Here is a 20,094-nt window from a genome sequence, read left to right on the forward strand (position 1 = left end):
GGAGCAGTGTGAGGTGAGGCAATGGCCTGATGTCCAGTTCAGTCATTTGTCTTGCCCTTTTAGGCAATTCTTCAGGATTTTGTTGTCTAGGCTTCACTCAGGCTTCTTAGCTGTAGAACTTGCATCTCACGGTTGGCCTGATTAGATCTTTGTTTCCCTGTGAGTGATGCAATGGAGCAAGGCAGAACGCAGGAATGAATTCTCATCAGTCACTGCAGTTCCTGGAGCCAGGGCATAGCATGGGACATGGAGGGCTTTTCCTTCCAGGACTGTAGAGAAAAGCGGTCTTCTTTTCTTTTCCTTTTCCGGGGTGCCAGCGTGGCTGTTTGGTTCCTGGAAAGGTGCAGCTCAGAAGAAAGATTAATTAAGGGGGGAAAAAAAGCTTTTACACTTCTTCACAGAAGCGGGTTGTAGGCAGTGGCAGAGAGATCCACATGAGTTTGGAGAGAAACCTCAAGATGTAAAGTCTATGTCCTTTTTGAGTCTCTTTAGCACCGTCTCCAGAAGAAAATGTTCGGGTTGCTGAAATCAATCCAGCCAATGCCAAAATGCACACAAAAGAAATCCTTTGTTGAACTGGTGTTGCACGAACCTGTTGCTTGCCTAAGCTAGAGAGAAATGTGCTTTCTGCTGGACAATGAGAACAGTCTTACACAATTTCTTATTGCAGAGATGATACTCTCTCACATGGATGCAAAATGCACCAACCCATTGTTAACACAAACAAACATTTAGATGAACATATGAGTGCTCATGTTCATGGAAAGAAGTTTTGAGAACTTGCCATTTTAGCTGCCCACATCCTTGGACTGGCAAATGGGCTCAGTCCCCAACAAACATTAGGCTACTGGAAGGAAAATTTTTCTTTTAGCACCCTCAATAACAGTAACAGTAACAATCGTTATCACTATTATTAATATTTGGCAACATTGCAAATAGGAAAAAAGGAAACAAAACTTTTTGTTGAACTCCAAAGGGAAAAGTAGCCTCATAGATTTGAATAGAAATCCTTCCCACTGCACGCATGTGCCCAAACACATACACAGCCCCAGAGTTTCATCCATTCCCTCCCAATCCTTCAGTTGTAACATAGCAAAATAACAAGATGGTATACCCAGAATGCAGAATTTATATACACACACACAAGACCCAGATCCATGCAGCATAGAAAAATGGAAGTTATTGGAGAGGGAAAAACTCTTGATGGCTGACACAAATAATTAAGACACATGCTCACAACATTGCTTTCTTTTTTGGAAGGATTCCCTTCCTTAAAAAAAAACAACCCCTAGCTCCTCAGTGAGAGTGCTTGAGGGTCTTTGTTTTAACCCAAACCTTGCGAGGCAGAATTTTTCCTGAGGCAATACAAGCCTTTGTATTGAACACTCAAAGAACCTCAAATGCCTTGCCTCAGTTACACAACTGTTTTTTTATCTTTATTTATTTTTTTAAGACACCAAGATTTCTTTTGAGAGTTTTCTAGAGACTCCAAGACTTATTTTTAGAACCTGTGACTGGAAGCAGAGCTGCTCAAACTTCCCAAAGTACTTTGAACTCTGCACATGCTCAGAGGCTTTGTGTGTGCTGCTTCTGCAGTACTCACAAAGTGGTGGTACCTTCCTGCCAGAGCATCCCCCCTTTTCTTGGCTCTGTGGAATAGCCAAGCCCACAGAGTCAAGAAATCCAAATTTTCCAGCACAAATCCCCCCTGAATTCAGTTGGCCAGACCAAACCCAGAGAAAAGGCTGCAGTTACTGTCTCTTTAAATAGTGGGAGTGCTCTTAGCAAGGGAGACTATTCCTCCTTTTTTCATTCGTTTTTTCTTGTCTTTACTCCAAAAGTTACACATTTCTTACCATATTTTTTTCCAGTAGAAAAAGTACCAAATCACCATTTACCAAAAACTTTTAAAATTCTCTCTCACACCAAGCACCATGCACCCCTTGAATCAAGGAATTCCTACTCATATGGCATACACACAATATTCAGAAAAATAAAAATCTTTTTGCCTTTCACTCAAACCTCACATTCCAAACAGTTGCAAGTTCAACAGGGGGAGAGAAACCAGCCAATTTGGCAGAAATATTTATTAATGGTTAACTGCAATCTATCTTCCCCTGATTTTACACTCTGCCCTGTTGAATTCCAGCCTGCTACTGCTCAGGCTAATTGCTAAACACAACAATCCAAATTTTCTAAGACTTTACCAGCAAAATGTTCCCAATATAAAACCCTTTTCTTTATCTCTCTGGGAATCTTTTTCAGGATTCCTACTGAGTATTCCCAACAGTATATACATTTTTTTTCCATCTTTCATCTGCCCATCTGCATCCCCTCCTGGAATTTCAAACACAATTATTTAATCTAACAAGAAAGAAATCTTCTTACCTAGGAGGGCTGTAAGGCAGATGGAAGAGGCAGAAGCACTTGCAAGACATTAGAACAGTGTTCCCGGTTTCTGACAAGGAAAGGACCTGCATAAAAATGTTTCTATATAACCCCTCTTGCACACAGGGCTTTCACACAGGATAAGCTTATTGAGGATGTCCAGAAAACTGGGTGGGACCTGTGTTAGCCCAATTCAAGGGCCACAGATTTCCTTCCTTCCCAGTTCGGGCTCATATAGAAGGAATGGGGGAAGGAAAAAAATCACACACACATTTCCCTGATCATCACCTTTTCCCCAGCCGGACTCAGCCAGGCTTGGGCTCAGGCAAATGACCTCATGAATCTGTTTCTCAATCAAAGCCAGGTTCACACATCCTCATCTCAGGGGCAAGAACACCCATCCACTCCCTTGCTTTCAACCGTGCCCTGAAGAGGACAGATCGGTGCAGCTGCATGGGGAGCTTCTATTTCCTGAGGAACCCCCAAAACCCACCCTGGCCTTTGCTTACCTCCCAGAAAGGGGAACACTGCAAAATACAAACCGACAAGACAGAAAACACAAACAGCAACAATGAACACAAGACTTTCACAAACAGTGAACATAAAACTCTACACAAACCCCAATGCAGACATGTACTCACACGTGTAGATCTTTCCTGGTGCACCAAAACCCTATTAGCTAGCTTTTTTCCTCCACCAGCTTGGACCAAAGCAAAACTTATTCCATCTCCTTAGAATGTATTTCCGCCAAATGCTTTTGCAAAAGGTGTAGCCAATTTCAATCAAATGAGCCCTCTGAGGCCAAATTAGTTAGGTCTGACCATGCTGCTTTAAATCAAAATACCAAGTGCTTGCTTCTGTGACAACCCCTCGCTGTGTCCTTTTCGGCCCTTCTGTTCTCCCTCGCTAGTAAAGGCCTCCTTGGGCCTGGCCCTAAAGCCAGCCGTGAAGGGAAACCGAAATTATTCTTTAAAAGAAAGATGAAAGCCACGGGCTTCGAAAACACATTCAGTTGTAGGGTTTCTACTCCAATCAAGTATATCATCGGGTCCCCTCAAGCTTGCAAGGGATCAAAAACTTAACCCTGAGGGGGTTTGCTAGTGGCGGCGACGTATTTTTAACTGTGCAAACTGACCGGGAGCACTTTGGCTATTGGGTGATATAAACATGAAATAAATATCCTATTTTTCCCAATTAGCTCTAGCTGGGAACCCCCCAGGCAGCGAAGGGATGAGGCAGACGTTTGCGGTCCGAGAAGAGTTTAGGGTTAAAAAGGACTATTTCGTTACACTCTGGGGGGCTTTTTTCTGAATTTCACTTTGGGCCCTGGCAGGAAAGTCCCTGAAGGGAGGACATGGCCCCTTCGCAGCTCAGGCGCCCGCCGTGATGCGTCACCTCGGAGCAGAAGCATCTGCATGGCGGCCAAAAATTCTTGACTCCATCCATCCATCCAGATCCGGGCGGCACGAGGCGTTTGTGGGGAGAACTGCCCCCTTTAAGGCCGCTGTGTGCCCCCCGCTGCACTATTTCCTGTGATCTCTCATCTAGCGTTTCCCACCCCACAGACGGCAGGCGCTGCGTCTGGGCCTGGCCCCCAAACAGGCGGCAAGCAGCCAGAGGGGGCCAGTCGGGTCGCCTGGGCCTCTGCGGCAGAAAATCCAACCAGCCACCGGAACACAATAAGCAGTACAGTAAATGAGGAATTTTTGCTACTTGGCTCCTGATTTCCCACGTCGGCAGAGGCAGCTGCTCACGCCCCGAAATCTGTGTTTTTAGGGAGCAGCCCTGCTGGCAAGGGGATTATGACCCGGAGGGGCTGCACAGAAAGACCTCGGAGAAAAACCCAAGAGGGACGAGTGGATGACCCCGTGCATCCAGGCAAATTTGGCAGAGGTTTTCGGGGCCCTGCAGCTTCCTTTCAGCAAAGCCGTTCTTTCCAGTGACGTGGGCAGCGACCCATTTCAAAATAGCACGCTCTGCAGTGGGTCCCTGTCCGGGAAGCATCTGAAACCCCACTAAGCGAGCGAGCCGTGAAGGCACCCGCAGGTGATGTGCAGACCCGTTTCCCCAGATGCCTTCCCTTGGGTTTAGAAAGGTGACCCTGAAAGACAAGACTATGCTAGCATATTTATATTCCTGCAAGGTGTGAGGGAAATGGAAGTTTGGTTGTTCCTTGGGGCTCCATTTTGCCCACTTTGTAGAAACATAGAAGCAGAGCAAGGCAGAAGGGGCCTCCCAGGTCATCTAGTCTGACCCCAGCTCCAGCCGGCTCTGCTCATAGAAACATAGAAACAGAGGGAGGCAGAAGGGGCCTCTGGGCCATCTAGTCTGACCCCAGCTCCAGCCGGCTCTGCTCACAACAGGCCCTCATGTGCGTGTCCAGCGGTCCTTGAACCACTCACGGATGGGGCCTCAACCACCTCCCAGGAAAGCCCACTCCATCCTCTCGGGGTCCTGTCAGGACGTGCTTCCTGGCATCTAAATGGAACCACGGTTGTACACGGAGAGCCTCTTCTGTGGAATAGTGCTTTTTCCACCGCACATGCCGGGGCTCTTGAGCAGCCACTGCGCCCACCGGGAGTGAAGCCAACCAAGGCACTGCTGCTTTCCAGCACCAGCACGAGAAGGCCCTGTCTTAGGCCTAGAGCAAACTCATGATGTTCAGTAGAAGCCTGCAGCCCCCCCCCCACACCCCCATAATCAGCCCCAGGGATGGTGCAGCAAAGCAGCTGTACCCGAGGAGGTGGCCTGCCAAACCAAGGAGCTGTGGGCTTGCGATGTGAACTCGCATTTCTGCGCCCGTAACGCAGACGCTGCCACCGCCCACGCAATGCCTCGCCACAAGGAAATGCACTCGCTTCCGCCAAGTGCGGGGCCTCCGAGCCAGCTTGGAGAAGGCAGTTGAGCGAGCCACCAAGGCCTCGCTGCCCCAGTGCTGCCCCCCAGTGGCTGCTGGCTAAGCACCTCTCCAGGGTCAGCCCCCCCCCCCCCCCAAGAGAGCTGAGCAACAGTGGGAGCCCTGGACTTCATGGAAGTGATGGGCAGACTGGGGAGGGGGGAGTGGCAGTCTTCACGCCATGTTGCCTAGGGGTCTCCTACTGCACGCACCTTCAGCACCAGCAAGTTAGACAGAAGGGGCCTCCCGGGCCATCTAGTCTGACCCCGGCTCCGCTCACATGCCCACCATGTGCATGTCCAGCCTGTCCCTGAACCCCCGCACCCATGGGGCCTCAACTGCCTCTTGCAGAAGCCCATCCAGACCCTCAGGATTCCTGTCAGGAAGTGCTTCCCAGCACCCGAATTGAACGTTGGCTCCCTGAGCTTTGCTCTGTTGGAGCGTGTCCTGCCTTCCTCTGCAGAGAACAGCTCTCTCCCCACCTCCGTGTGACACCCCCTCACATACCTGCATGTCGCCAACAGATCCCCTCTGAGTCTCCTCTCCTCCAGGCTGAAGAGACCCAGTTCCCCCAGTCTCGCCCCATACCCCATCCCCTATAAACCGGCCACCAACCTTGGGGCCCTGCGCTGCACTGACTCCAACCTGGCTATATCCTTCCTGTAACGAGGGGCCCAAAACTGAGCACAATACTCCAGTTGGGGGCGCACCAGAGCCGCACAGAGTGGCAGTAATCCCTCTCTCGACCCGAGTATCTTCTTTTATAGGCCAATACTTCTATCTGCAATGCTTTCAACCCATCTTCCTGGAACAGATGTTAAAAGGCCTGTCCTTTCCCAGGAAACCTCCCGATACTTTTAGAAAGTAGTGTTGCTTCAGCCATTCTCCAGCCCTGCAGGAGAGTCTGATTTCAGGGGCGCGCTACTTGTTTTCCTTAGACCAGCGATTTCCTGTTTGGACTTTTCCCGGGGCCTGCTCCTTCGACTGCCATTTACCAGTAACCCCCGTCACCCAGGGGGTTTTGCCTACATTATCCCCTGCCTAGGTGGAGTGGCTGCTGCACTGGACCCACACTGGCTGCTCGAGAGGAAGGCGGTGCGACCGAGGAAGGGCAGAGCCGACGGCTGGAGGCGGCACAGCAGCCCAACCCAGAAAAGCCACTCGGATCCGCAAAGAGCCGGGTTCACTCTTGGCCTTCTTGCACGGCGAAAAACGCTGCCGCTCCCACACTGGCTCACTCAGTCCAGACCAGCCTGTATAATACTTTTTTATTTACATGTTAAAGAACCAGGTTTAACATACAATAAGATGAAACAGAACCCTAGAAGGTGGAAAGGGCGGGGGGGGGGGAGATGAAGAGTAGAAAAAAAATATACAATCAACATAAAAAACTCAAGAAGGCCACCGCCATTACAGCCTCCCTTGAGGGGCGAAGAACATGCTGTCTTGATTTTGCCCAGATACGGTCACAGTTGCTCTCACTCCAGATCCCAGGGACAGCCTCCAACGGGAGAAAATAAATAGAAGAACCTCGAGTGCCAACACGCGAGAGAGGAGGTGACCGTTCCCGACAAGAGTCTCGCCTCCGTTCCGTTTTGCCCAGGCTGAGCATCTGGGGCGCACCCCCCCCCATGGCAGTCCCTACCTGTCCCTCCAGTGAAGGAGCGTCACAAAACCAAACTTGCTAAACGCTTTATAAAAACCACAAGTTTTTTTTCTTATTTTTTTTTCTTTTTTGAGTCAACCAAAACAGTAAAACACTGCCCCCGATTGCTGGAGCAAGCCGCACGGTCAGGGTGCCCCGTGCCCCAGCACAAACACAGCGGGGCCAGCTCACGCCCCGTGTCCCAAGGGTGGAACAAACAGGAAACCAACCGGGAAGCCCTCCCTTGCCCGGCTCCCAGAGGAGCCCGTCCGTCGTGTAGTTCTGGTCCCGCAGAACCTCTTCCGAACAGGCCTCCCGCCCATCCGCCTGCCTGCCTGCCTGCCGGTCGCTTGCAGTCACCCAACAGCCTAGCTGGAGTCGGAGTCGCTTGTGTCGGAGGAGGAGGAGGAGGAGCTGGAGCTGCTCGAGTCGGAGCTGGAGCTGCTGGCACTCAGGCGCGAGACGGCCACCTGCTGGGCGGACTCCGGCTTCTCGCTCACTGCAGGGGGGGGGAGAGAAAGGGGGCAGGTCACCCACACAGCACGTCCCGCCGGGGGGGGGGGGGGGGGGACCGACACCCGGGGGACGGCCCGGGACTGGCTTACCCTTCTTGGGGGGCTTCTTGGCCGAGTTCAGTTGCCCGCTGACATCCTGTAGTCGTTTCTCCAGCTCCCGCTTCTTCTCGAGGGCGAGCTCCTCTTTTGTCTTGCCCACCGGCTTCTTCAGGGCTGCAAGGGGGGGGGGAACACCTGTTCAGTGCCCACACGGGGACTGCGCACTCCCCAAGGGCCCCTGGCCGGCCCGGGGGTGCTCCCTGCCCTCTGCCTCGCTCCCCGGGAAGGCCATGGGCAGCCTCCGGCTGTGCCTAGGAGACCCTTCCCCAGCTGACGAGCAGAGGGGAACATGTCTTCTCCGGCACTTCTTGGTAGGCTCCCCCACCCCAAACCAGCCAAAATCACTGTTTCTGTGTAGGGTTTCTGCTCCGTAAAAGTACGGAGAGAAGGGAATCGGGGGGAAGAGAGAAAATTGTGGTCCTTCCTACACTCAGCTCCGGCCCCTTCCCCCCCCCCATGTGGAAATCCCATCCTCAACTCTAGAAAGGTTGCCCAGCCTTCCCCACTTTTTCCTTGCCCTCCCTCCCACGCTGAATTCATGGCCCACCAAAACTGAAGAGGCTTCGTTACGCACTTTATATAAATATTTATACAAGGCAGAGAAGTTCAGCTTTCTTTGGCGGCATCCAGAGTACACTCAGGCGCAAGCTTAAGAGCCGACCATTCATAAGTGAACAGGGGTCAGATGCGCTTGCCCGCGGAGGGCGGCTCCCCTAAAGGAGGACGCTTTGCCCGTTTTCCTTCCAAAGGACGACCCAAAGAGCCTCCAATAACATTACAGAAGAACTTAAAAACTAGACTGCCTCAGATCGCAGGGGAGAATGTAGCTTCTGTCAGACGAGAGTTTAGGCACACCATAAGAAGGTGAGACTCGCCAGAGAAGACACACCTGCTAGGGGAAGGCAGGGCGGAAGAGGGGAAGCCAGCTCCGAGGCAGACCGATTCCGTGACGGAAGCCACAGCCTTCGGTCAGCAAGAGCTGAGCCGGGCTGTGGAGGACGGGCCTCTTGCAGGACGTCCACGCCCAGGGCCGCCACGAGCTGGAGGCGACGTGCCGGCCCCGAGCACCATGTGGCACCAGGTGCCGGGGGCAACATCCACCCGGCACCACCAAAACGCATCTTCTTCGCAGCCACACGGCACAGGCCGCAGCCAAGGCAGGCACTCCCCACCGCGGCGGCCTCGGGGGACCACTTCTGCGCCTGGCCGTCAGCTCGGGGAGGGGCTGAAGAGGGCAAGCACAGGCCGCCCCCTCCAGCTCTGCGGGGGGAGCAGCCACCCGAGTGGTGGGCTTCCTGCCGCCAGCCACGCCTGAGCCCGCAAAGCCCCCCCCCCGGCCACTCACTCTCGCTGTATGGCTTGCGGGGCTTCTTGCGTAGGCAGGACAGCACGTAGCGCTCCAGCTCCCGCAGCGTGGAGGGCTTGAGCGTCTCAAAGTCGATCTCGATCTCCTCCGGGTTGGAGTCGCGCAGGGACGGCTCCCGGGACTGAATGATGTGCACCACCCGGCCCAGCTTCTCCCCCGGCAGCTTGTTGATGTCCAGGCTGAGCTGGCGCTTCTCGTCGTACGTCATGGGCCTGCTCTCCTCCTCCTCCTCCGAATCGTAGAGCACGGGGACCGGGGGCGGGAGGGCCTTGACGCTGGCCTTCTTGGAGTTCCTGGGGAGGACGACAGCGAGGGGGCGTGTGAGGCATGCGCCAGCCACACCTCACTCAGGGCGGCTCCTGTAGGAGCACGGGGGCAGCAGCTGTCAGACTGTTTTGGCTTATTCACAGAAAGAATTCGCCACGGTCGATCCGCCGGGGAAAGAGAGTCATCAGCCAGCTCTAACCCCCCTCCCCACTCCCTCGGCCAGCCCCACTCACTTGCCACCGCCGCCGCCGCCGCCACCGGCCGCTTTCTTCGACTTCTTGAGCTGAGCCTGGTGAGCCCGGGCCTCCTCGTCCCCTGCCTTGCCCTTGCGCTTCTCGGACTTCTTCTTTTTCTTCTTCTCCTTCTTGTCGCGCTTCTTCTTGGGCTTGGAGACTGGTCCCTGCGAGAGAGCTGCGAGCTGCTCGTGCACTGCCCGTAGCTGGAAGGCAAGGAGACGCGCTCTGCAGCAGCCGCTCAAGCGCCAGGCCAAGAACCGGGGAGCTGGCAGGCCCCCCTCAGACCTCCTTGCGACGCTGAGTGCTTTTTGGTGCTGCGGAGACTAGGATGCTATGGAGGTCAGTGCCCCGGCTCTCGAGGTTTTCAGAAATGCGGTATAAAAACATCCTAGAGAAATGTATGATTTACAGCCACATCTCCCCCACACAAACCCTAAGGCAAAAGAGAACAGAGCTGGGGCCACTCAGCTAAGAACGCCTCACCTGTTCCTGGAGCTCAGCTAGCCTATTGGCTCGTTCCTCCTCGGAGTCTGAACTCTCCTCACTGTCCGATGAGCTTTCGCTGCTGCTCTCATCTTCATCCCCCTCTTCGTCGTCGTCATCGTCGTCGTCGTCACTAGAAGAATCATCTGTGGAGGACTTCATCAGGAGTCCTGGCTGTGGGAGTGAGGTGGAGGGGGGGTTGATGTCTATGGGCTCATCGGGCATCTTGGCGTAACTGAACTCAAAGACATCCTGCAAGAGGGCAGCAAAGATGTGAGGTTCGCTACTGGGAGGGTGAGAAGATGCAGGGGAAGGCCAGTGTGGCTTGCTTGCCACCGACTCACCTGCAGCTTGCGAGCCATGGCTACCACATCGTGATCCGGGGGGTTGTACTTGTAGCAGTTAGAGAACATCAGTCGCACGTCAGAGGCAAACTCCTGCGCATCATGGTACTCCCGATTTTCCATCTTGCGCTGAATGCAGAGTTAGGAAGGGAGAGAAACCCATACAGTAAGGAAATAAGGTGCCAACAGAAGCTGGAGCTTCCAACAACAGACAAGAAGGTACCTACTAACTCTCCAGCACCAAAACTTTCAACTAAATTGTCTTGCAAAGCATGATCTTTGTTTCCAAATTGTAGGCACTGTGGCTGCCAAAAAATCGACACTGGATGCTCTAAAACTGGTGGGAGTAGATGGCATGGAGTGGGTGCAGCCCAGAGTTTCAGAGGTACTCCTCTTGCCCAGACCCTTCCCTCCTTCCCCACACCGGAGCCAGCACCTTCATTTCACCGTCACATGATCCCGTGTCACAACATGCTGCTGAAAGGTCAACATGACCTTTCTCCTCAGTGCCCTGCCAACCAGCAGGAAGCCCTGGAGCAGGTAGCACAACACTCCCACCCCTTTCCCCAAACGACTGGATGGCGGGAGCGCATCCTTTCCAACACCAACACTTTCAAGCAAACCACTCTTCTTTAAAGTATGTTAAGTTCCAATCTCCAACGTGAAGAACCCTCCCCGCTAATCAAGACATCTGAAATGACCGGGGCAAGAGACAGTGATTGCAGCTCGTAGAACAGCCCGAGCAGCACCTTGGCATACATCTGAGCTATGGCCGGTGAGGCAGGCTGGGAGACCAGAGCGCACGTCGGGGAAAACTCGTGCTGCACGTGACCAAGAGCTCATTCGTTACGGAGCCTATGCGGCGGCGGAGAGGGTGGCCAAGGAGGAGTTCCCGGCCAGGACTGTGCTGTCCAGCGGAGCTCTTCCGAGCGGTGTGGGGCCTCTGGCCACCTGAGCCCAAGATGCACCCAGCTGAATCCTCGGCGACCCGCTGCGATGAAAGGGCACCGCACGCCAAGGGTAAAGTCACTCACACTTGCCACGCATTGGGACTCCACGGTCAGTAGTGTTCCTATAGCAGAGGTGTCCCCAGTGCCGGCTCATCGAATTGTGTTGGGCAAGCTTCAGCTGTTGAGGCCTGAGAATGTGGACAAGGTGCTTGGAAACCTGCGCATTCCACCCTTGCCTTTCGTGGTCGATCACCAAAGCCAAGGATGCACGGCAGCGCTCACAGCTTCACTGAGCTACACAAGCCCCTTCGCCACGACACGGCAGTGGTCCGTGAAGAGGGGAGCGATATATCCGGGTCCAAAATGCTGCAAACACCTCTATGAGGGAGGGACTGGTCTCCCCACCCCTTGGGAAGCGGGGGTGGTCAGACCCCTCTTGAAGAAGGCGAACCCAGGTGATGGCAGCGGCCAATACTGCCTTCCCGGGCAAGGTGCTCGAGCAGGTGGTGGCAACTCCTGGAGGACACGGGTCATCTGGATCAATTCCAGCCTGGTTTTGGAACAGAAACCGCCGAGGTCGCCCTGTGGGATGACCTTTGCCAGGAGAAAGACAGGGGGAAGGCATCCCTGTTGGTTTTTCTGGACCCCTCAGCAGCTTTCAGTACCAACACCCACGGTGTGCTTCTGGACAGTCTGGTCGAGTTGGGAGCTGGAGGCACTCTTTTGCCGTGGTTCCACTCCTACTTGACCAGAAGGTGGCCCTGGGGGATTATGGCCCTGAGCCGTGGCAGTCATGCCACGGAGTACCACAGGGCTCTCTGTTATCCCTCATTCTGTTCAACATCTGGGCGAGGTCATCTGGAGGTTTGGGCCGAGATGTCACGGTCTACCTCTTTTTCATCCAATCCAGGTGGGGCAGTGCCTGGACAGTGATGGACTGGATGAAGGCCCATCCAGGGTTAATCCAGCCAAGACAGAGCTCCTGTTGGTAGGCAGGTCACCTGGCTGGGTGACTCAGGTTCGTCCCGCTCTGGACAGGGTCACACTCCCCGCAAGGGAGAGGTTCCGTAGTCTGGGAGGGCTCCTTGACCCAGAGGTTTATCTTTGGAATCGCATGTAGCTGCTGTGGTGAGGAGCACTTTCCACCAGCTTTGGCCGGTCCGTCAACTACACCCTTACCTAAAGAAGCAGAGCCCAACAGTAATCCATGCTCCGGTAACCTCCCGCTTGGACTACTGCAATGCACTCTACATGGGACTACCCTTGAAAATGATCTGGATACTTCCAACCGGTACAGAGTGGAACAGCTCGAGTGCTCCAAATGGCAGACAAGATCACACCACACCAGTTCTTTACTGGTTATCAACTCAAACTGAGGCCCCAATTAAGGGGTTAACGCTGCGTACAAAGTCCTAAATGGTTTACGGCCTGTCCATCAGAAGGAATGTCTCCATCCGTTATATTTTTATAAGTAATTGCTTATTATAGTTCAAGTGCTGTTATGAATTTAACTGTTTGGTATTACCCAACGCGTATCCTGCAATGGACAGACGAGCTACAAAAGGTTCACAGAGACAAGAACAAGCTACTCCCATCAAACCCTAAGAATTCCCTGCACACCCAAGCCAAGGGATGTGGGGCTGTAAAAGGGATACAGGCAGCCTGGCGTCCACCAGGTGTTAGCTACTGCTGCTTCTTAAAGGCCTGCCCAGCCATCTCCAAGGATCGGGGAGTCACAGTCCAGAACTTCTGAGGGCACCAGACTGCCCACCCTACTCTAGGGAAGAGGGCCAGAGACTCTAGCTTCCCTGGTCCATCGCTCAGCTAGAGAGCTGTGGGCACTGCCCACGATGATACTCTGCAAAGCCCTTCACTTGCACCTGCCTGGACCCATCAGCTAAATACCACCTTCACTCCTATGCCCATCGGCCCCGGCCACTTGCTCCACCTCCTCTGGGGCGCTCCTTGGTACCCACTCCGTTCAGCCAAGCCGTGCAGGCTGCCTGCTCGGCTGCAGCACAGCTCCTCTGCTCCGAAGGAACGCCGCCGCCGCCGAGCCCTCCTCGCCCAGCCACCCGGCTGCTGGCGGCACCCACCTTGATGGTGCTGAGATCCATGGGGTGCTTGATGATCTCGTGGTAGTCGTGGAGGCCCAGGGCAGACGCATCCACCGGCTTGTAGAAGGGCCACGCGTAGGCCGCGTGCTTCTTGGACACGAGCTCCTTGAGAATGCTGTTGCAGTACTTGAGCTGCTCCGAGAGCTTGCCTCGCTTGGAGGTCTGGTGCTGCTGCGAGTCGGGCAGGTCTTTGCGCGGAGGCTTGATGGGACGCCCGCTCTCCCGCCGGGCAGGGATCTTGGCGGCCTTGACCTCCAGCAGGGCAGCTGAGGGGGAAGACTCCCCGCCACTGGTGGCAATGATGGCCGTGGGGGTGGGGGTGGTGGTGTCTGCTTTCCGCTTCACGCCTTTCTTCTGGGGAGGGCAAAGGTACGGCTCACAGGCACGTGAGCCGGAAAAGGGAGCGGGACCCCTGCCAGAATCTGAGGCGGCCCAAGAGCCCCGCGGCTCAGGTCCAGCTGGACGCGCCCTGGGCGATCCTGCCGTCACGGGCAGCGCCCACCAAGCCGGCTGCACCAACTCACCTTGGCTACGGGCTGTGTGGGAGCAGGCACCGAGAGCACCGGCTGGGAGGAGGCAGAGGAGTGGAGTGGCTTGAGGAGTGGCGTGGAGATGACCGACGGGTGGGGGAGGTTGATGATGGTGGTGGGGATGTCGGTGCTCGTGGGGAAGAGCTGAGTGTGAGACACCGAAGAGATGGCCGGCACCTGCTGGGCAGCCGCGCTGGATGCTGCCAAGAGCGCTGGGGAGAGAAGAGCAGCAGTGAGCAGCGACCAACTGGGAACCACTGCCTGCTCCCGAGACTGGGCGTCCCACCGGCCGCCCTAGCTCACAATCCAGCTGCACCTCCACGCCTGCCCCCGCCCCCCACTGCTGTAAAGCGCCCCGAGAGCTTCAGCTCTGGAGCAAGAGAGAGCTAAAACTAATAGCGAGTCATTTTTCTACCCGCAAGTCGTATTTTGGGCAGTCATTTCCACCCTCCCTGAACCTGGGACCCTGCCCAGCGTTACCTGCTACCCGAGACGCCCCCTTCTTGTGGCTGTTCTTCGCTACAGTGATTGCTATCTCCAGCTCCTCCTGAGGCATTTGGGCCACCTTCTGCAGGAAGATCTTCTCCAAGGTTTGGGCCATCAGCACAATATCATCGGTGGGCTATGGGAAAAGACACCGCCCCTCAGGAACGAGATGCAGGGCGGCACGGCTGCCTCTAGCAGCCCGTTCGCTCCAAACCATTCCATACAGCAGTCTGCCCAATCCCTGGCAGCCTCAGCCACCCACGGACCCCACCGGTGCACGCTCCCCTTCTGAAGCACCAGAGCAGCAGGCACACCCAGAACGCCTGTTGGCCAGCACGCACCTTGTTGTATATGTAGCAGTTGGTGAACATGGTGTTGAAGTCTTGCATGCATTCTGCCGAGCTCCAGTAGTAGTTGTTTTCCAGTCGCCGCTTGATGGTGCCCATGTCCATCGGCTGCTTGATGATTTTGTGGTAGTCCTGGAGACGGAGAGGATCAAAGCAAGGCCGGATTGTGCAGAGCAGACGGACGTGTCCCTGTCCACCCCACTCAGCACCTCGGGCCATGTTACGTCTAGGCACTCCTGCCACAACAAGAGTGTGGGGGGTGGGGGGGGAGTAAGCAATTCATGCTTTGCTCAAAGGCACCTTTGCAACTGCAAGAATCCAGGAGGACACAAGAAGAGGAGCCGTAACTCTCAACCCACAGAGTGAAGTAAGGATTGCTTGTATCTTTCCCCAGAGAGAACCAGAGCCTACATCGCAAATATCGCAGAGGCTAATTCTGCTAAGAAAGCCTGTCCTGCCTCAGAGACCCCACTGAACATGAAGAATCTAAGCAAGCATAAACCTAGATGGATTTTACCTCTGGGCTTTAACTCCTTGGGTGCCACACGTGCTGGCCTTTAATTTGGGGGTCACTTGATGTCTTCTACAAAGTCATGGATGGGAATCTGCAAAACGCATTCAGGGCACAAGAGATTAGATTCGGTGGGTGGCGTGATAGCGCAAAAGCGGCTGCATCGTCTCATCCATACCTTTGTAGGTGGCTTTAGGGAGCACTAGCTGCAACCCCTGGGCAAAACCAAGAGGTTACAATCATAGCTGAGCTGTTAATACAGACTGAACAGAACCAGCTACAGACCGGGACCAAACGCTGGCAGACTGCGGAAGACAATGCCAAGCCAGCAGCTACACACAATGAAATGGACGGGGGGCAAGGAACAGCCCAAGGCCGTGGCCAAAAATTTAAGGAGAAGCTTCTTCTCACACCCATAATACTGGCTCGGATCACAGGAGGACAACGCCTTGCTTGGCAGCCGGGGTGGGCAATGCTTGCTCAGTGGGGGCCAGCACGAGCCAGAGTGCTGCCCACCCCCTGTGCTTTAACAGTGCAGCTCCAGGTCAGGGAATGCGCTAGAAGTGGCCCAAAACAGCCACAGTGGCCACAGCATCACCTATCCAGCAGCCCCTCTGGCTCCCTACGTTCCCCGATTCAGACGGTTCTGCAGGGGGACTGGCCAAATTCAAGGAAGTGGCTACCCATGCCTTCTAGCAGCCTTGGCGGCATTGCATTACCTCCATCGGAGGCAGCATGCCTACGTACGCCTGCCTGCATCGCTGATGAGCTTAAACAGTGCGGCTTTTGCACCCATCCTGCCTGAAGGATCCTGTCTGCAGCTGGCCTGCTGCCACGTGAAGGGAGCACTGGGGTGGATGGAGCTTTGGTCTGATCCAGCACGGCTGTCAGGTGCTCTCCCAGGCACAAACAAGGGAAGGAAGGCTCATTTACCGGAAGGCCCAGCTTGACGGCATCCACGGGCTGACGGAAGGGCCAAGCAAACTGGTGCTTCCAGAGCGCTTTCATCACCACTTTGTGGAGGTACTGCAGCTGGTTGGTGACCCTGCCTGGCTTCTTGGGGTTCGAGACCTCCGGCGGGGGCGGATTGGCCGGGGTCAGGTGAAGGGTCGGTACAGGTGCCATGTTGGGGCCCTCGAAGCCCTCGTAGAGGAGCGACGGCTTGCGGATCCTCTTCCCTGGCGTGGACTCCACAGCCAAGCCCACGAGGCCCACATTGCCCTCCCCCAGGATCCTGCAAAACAGGGACAGAAGTGCCATTAAGGAGGAGCTGGGACCCGTCTTGCCTCCAGCTCTCACTCCCCATGTAAACCAGCAACGGCAACGTGAAGGGTGACTGGACATTCCTTCCCGCTGACACAACGGTTCCCACCACCCACCAGTGCCCTTCTCCCTCCAAGCTCCCCTGGAAAGAGGCAGGGCCAGTGGTGGCCCACCAGTGCAGCGAGCCCAGAACAACAGGAGCACCTACTTGTCCCTGAACAGATGCAGCAAACGGGCCCCAGAGGGAAGTTGGAGGACAAGGCAAAGGTAACCGCTGTGCCATCAGCACCAATTCGCATCTACTTCGGCATTTGGCATTTCCTCGCTTGCAACATTGCATTTGCTGCCCAAGCGCATCACCCCGGCCACTACTCAAACAAGCCTCCAAATCAAAACGCTGGAAACTAGAAAATCAATCGCCTCAAGAAAACCCAACAAGGAACATGAGACTCTCTCCAAAGAGCCTCCTTCTCACTAACTCCAGCCCAAGATTACTCAGATGAGGCGAATTCTACCACCCGGGTTGATACGAAAGGGTGAGGGACTGCAAAAACAAGACATGTTTGTATGCTGGGGGGGGGGGGGCACTTCAAGGCAAACTCAGTCCCACACCAGTTTATTAGATTTATATCCCGCATTTTTCTTACAAACTCAAAGCAGTTTATATCACCCTCCCCCATCTCAATCTTATCCCCACAACAACCCTGTGAGGTAGGCTGGGCTGCGAGTCTGTGACTGGCCCAAAGTCACCCAGGTGGCTCCATGGCTGAGCGGGGACTAGAGTCCAGATCACCTGAGTTCCAGACCTGTGCTCTTAATTATGATATTACACTGGCTTTCCTACTCATAGGATGTTCCTACTCAAGTCTGCCTGGCAGCAGCCATGGGGAAATGAATGGCTGTATGGGCCGGCCTGCCCTCCCTGGGCCCAACCGACCAACAGTGAACGCCTCTGAAATATGCCCAGATGGGTTCTTAGCTGAGACAGGGAGGTAAAAAATGAAAAGCACTCAGGCTACATATCCTGAAAAGGGGTCACTGCTAACCCAGCATGCGACTCAAAGATAGTGCTGGAAAAAATGCATAAACAGGGGAACTTCATGTACAGCAGCTCCCACCCCGCAGGCATCACTCGGTACACCCACAAGAGCAGATCCAGAACAAGGCTCAGTCACCACCTGCCAACTCCAGCTGATTAGCCTCTCTGGGAGCTTTCCTCCAAGGAGCCCAAGGCCACGTACACAACTCTTCCCTGCCTTTCTGCCGTCGTCCAGGCAGCACAGGCCTGAAGGCAACGGCTAGCCCAACGTTGCAAATGAGGATGTGAGGATGCGAACTCGCATCTCCGTGTAGACCAATAAGCAGGAAAGCAGGGACCATCGCTCAACAGACAGTCGCTTGCCCCAGGGCAACGCAGCCCCGGTGGGAAAGAAGCAACTGACCAAGGCAACACAGCCGCAGCACGGGGGCCCGGCCCTCCTCTTTGCCTGAGGGCCCCCTGCCCCTCGGGCAAGCCCAATGCCTCCCAGGCAACGCGGGTGCTCAAGCCAGCCAAGCCGCGCCAGCCGCAGCCTCGCCGGAGGGATCGCAAGGGAGCTCTCGACCCGCGAGCCCAAACCGCCGGCGGGATACCCGAAGCCTCCGGAGCCGGGAGAGGAAGCGGCGGTTGCTAAGCGATTGTGATGTCAGGCGTCCCTTCCAGGGAGCAGGGGAGGCCCCCCCCCCCGCCTGCAGCCCGCGCCGGGCGAGCGGCTCGGCACGGCAGCGCCCGCGGCTCCGGCGTGCCCCCGCTTCCGCCCCGCGGCGCCCCCGCCCGCGCCGAGGCGGAAGCAGCGGCCATGACGGCGGCCCAGCCCGGCCGGCGCCCCCGCCGCCGCCGCCTCCCCCGCCCCTCTCGAGCGGCGCGCGCCGGATTACGTACTTGCCGTTGGGGTTCACGTTCTGCAACATGCCTGCAGGAGCACCAGCAGCCGCTCTCCCCGGGGGCCCGGCTCTCTCCCGGGACGGTCCCGCTCCAGCCGCCGGCGCCTCCGTGGCCTCGGGGACCCCCCCCACTTTGCTCGGGTGGCGCGGCCTCGCAGGGGGGAGAAAACGGCCGCGCTCAGGGGCGCATGGCAGCCCCCCTCCCGCGGGAAGGGGGAGGCGGGCGGCCGAAGGCGCACGGCTTGTCTGGGGAGGGGGCGCTGCCGCACGGGAGAGCAGGTCCGGTTTCCTCCTCCGGCCGAGGCTGCCCCCCCACCGCTGGATATCAGGATAAAAAGCTAATAAAATGGCGGCCTTTACAGTTGCAGGGCACTGAAATTGAAGGGGAGGGTCCCCTCCTGCAAGCCCCCCCGGGGACTCCGACGTCGCCGGGCCGCCGGCAATATAGGGCTTCCCGGTCTCCTTGGAGCCTGCCGCATCCGGAGGCGCCGGTCCCCAGGCGAGTCGTCGCGGTCTGCGGCGCAGATGGCACTGGATTGTACTGGGATTACTGGCGGCGCTCCACCTTTGCTCTCTCGCGAAGGGTGGGTTGGCTGGGGGACAACAACCGCTACGGAAGCCGGGAGGGGGATCCGCCGAGCCGATGGCAACAACGACGGCCGGTGATTGGGGCTTGCCCGCCGAGGATGGCTCTGGATTGAGTCCGCCCACCCCTGCCTCCCTGCCTGCTTGGCTCGGCTGCGCGCGCGCTCCTTCGCTCGCTCTCCCAGACCAAGATGCTTCCTCCGCTTCAGCGAAATGGCGCCTCTCGGCCTTCCCCCGATGTCCCTTATATAGAGGCGATCTCAACACCCATTGGCCGTAAGAGCCACTGACATCACCATCCCGCATAGACACGCCTCTTCGCCGGCTCGACAAGTCCTAGAGGGTGGAGAAGACACGGACGACGCCCGGCGATTGGATGCCGCGAAGATCAATCACGTGCCCCCCTCCCACCTCCTGTTGTGTTGTCCTGCTCCGCCGACCCCGGCAGCCGGCTCACGCATTGGCCGTCCCTGCCATTCGTTGCCTTTTCATTGGCCGCCCGGTCACGTGTGGGCGGGGCGGCGGTTGGGAAGCAGCCGTTGGTTGTTGTGGGTCTCTGCTCACCGCGGGGGGGAAGGGAGGAGGAGAGGAGAAAGCGCCATTTTGTGGACGCGGAGAAGCGGGGCGCGGGGCGCGCGAACAATGAGCGGCAGCGGCGGCCCCGTCCGGGCGGCCCCGTCGGGCTCCCGAGGGCATGCCGCCTCCGCCGCTGGGCGCCCCCGGGGGGCCGGGGGGGGGGGGGGCGCTCGCAACGGGGAGCGCAGCGGGGCCGGCTCCCCTCGGAGCCTCTTCCCGCCAAAACGCGAGCCGCCCTCGGCGCGCGCAAAAGCCTCCCCGCCTCAGCCCCAAAGCGCCGCGTCGGGCCTTAGTCGCAGCGGACTCGCCGAGGGAAGGCGCCGCCGCGCCTGCCGCAGAGAAGCGGGGGCACCCGCGCCCCCCGGAGAGCCGGCCCGGGCCTCAACGCGCGGCACGCCGCGAGGCAGCGCAGCCGCACTCCCGCGCCGGAGCGGAGCGGCCCCCGCGCGCCGTGCCCGCCGCAGGCGTCACGCCCGGGCCGCGGAAAAGGGCGCCCGCCCGCGAGCCAACCCCGCGAACCGGGCTGCAGCCCCAGCCCGGCACCGCCCCGTCCGGCGCGGCGAGCGC

General features: G+C 56.8%; 1 protein-coding gene across 3 annotated transcripts; it reads right to left on the reverse strand.

Moving 5' to 3' along the window:
* Window positions 1-6,538: 6,538 nt before the first annotated feature.
* On the reverse strand, window positions 6,539-19,590 carry BRD2 (bromodomain containing 2). Of its 3 annotated transcripts, none has more exons than XM_044425481.1 (12): window positions 18,365-19,590; window positions 16,114-16,414; window positions 14,664-14,801; window positions 14,317-14,458; window positions 13,831-14,048; window positions 13,286-13,660; window positions 10,240-10,368; window positions 9,896-10,069; window positions 9,410-9,615; window positions 8,889-9,202; window positions 7,535-7,657; window positions 6,539-7,428 (listed from the first exon to the last, which is right to left on the reverse strand). In XM_044425481.1, the coding sequence occupies exons 1-12, from the start codon at window positions 19,255-19,257 to the stop codon at window positions 7,298-7,300; spliced, it is 3,144 nt and encodes a 1,047-aa protein (XP_044281416.1). In that variant the 5' UTR covers window positions 19,258-19,590; the 3' UTR covers window positions 6,539-7,297. The 3 variants fall into 3 exon arrangements, with proteins under 3 accessions (XP_044281416.1, XP_044281415.1, XP_044281417.1); XM_044425480.1 differs by having other exon boundaries at window positions 9,896-10,147; window positions 18,365-19,589; XM_044425482.1 differs by lacking the exon at window positions 18,365-19,590 and adding an exon at window positions 15,187-15,274 and having other exon boundaries at window positions 9,896-10,147; window positions 16,114-16,250.
* Between the last annotated feature and the right edge of the window lie 504 nt (window positions 19,591-20,094).

This window comes from Varanus komodoensis, unplaced genomic scaffold, assembly GCF_004798865.1.
Source record: "Varanus komodoensis strain SLA01 unplaced genomic scaffold, ASM479886v1 scaffold156, whole genome shotgun sequence".
In the NCBI taxonomy this organism is placed as follows: domain Eukaryota; kingdom Metazoa; phylum Chordata; class Lepidosauria; order Squamata; family Varanidae; genus Varanus; species Varanus komodoensis.

Excerpts from the sequence above, each read along its gene's own strand:
- BRD2 (XM_044425480.1), bottom strand. The coding sequence starts at position 19,257 with ATGCGGGATGGTGATGTCAGTGGCTCTTACGGCCAATGGGTGTTGAGA. Across the intron at positions 10,148-10,239 it reads CCATGGCTCGCAAGCTGCAG|GATGTCTTTGAGTTCAGTTA; the intron begins GTGAGTCGGTGG and ends GCCCTCTTGCAG. Across the intron at positions 9,616-9,895 it reads TAGCTGAGCTCCAGGAACAG|CTACGGGCAGTGCACGAGCA; the intron begins GTGAGGCGTTCT and ends CTTGCCTTCCAG.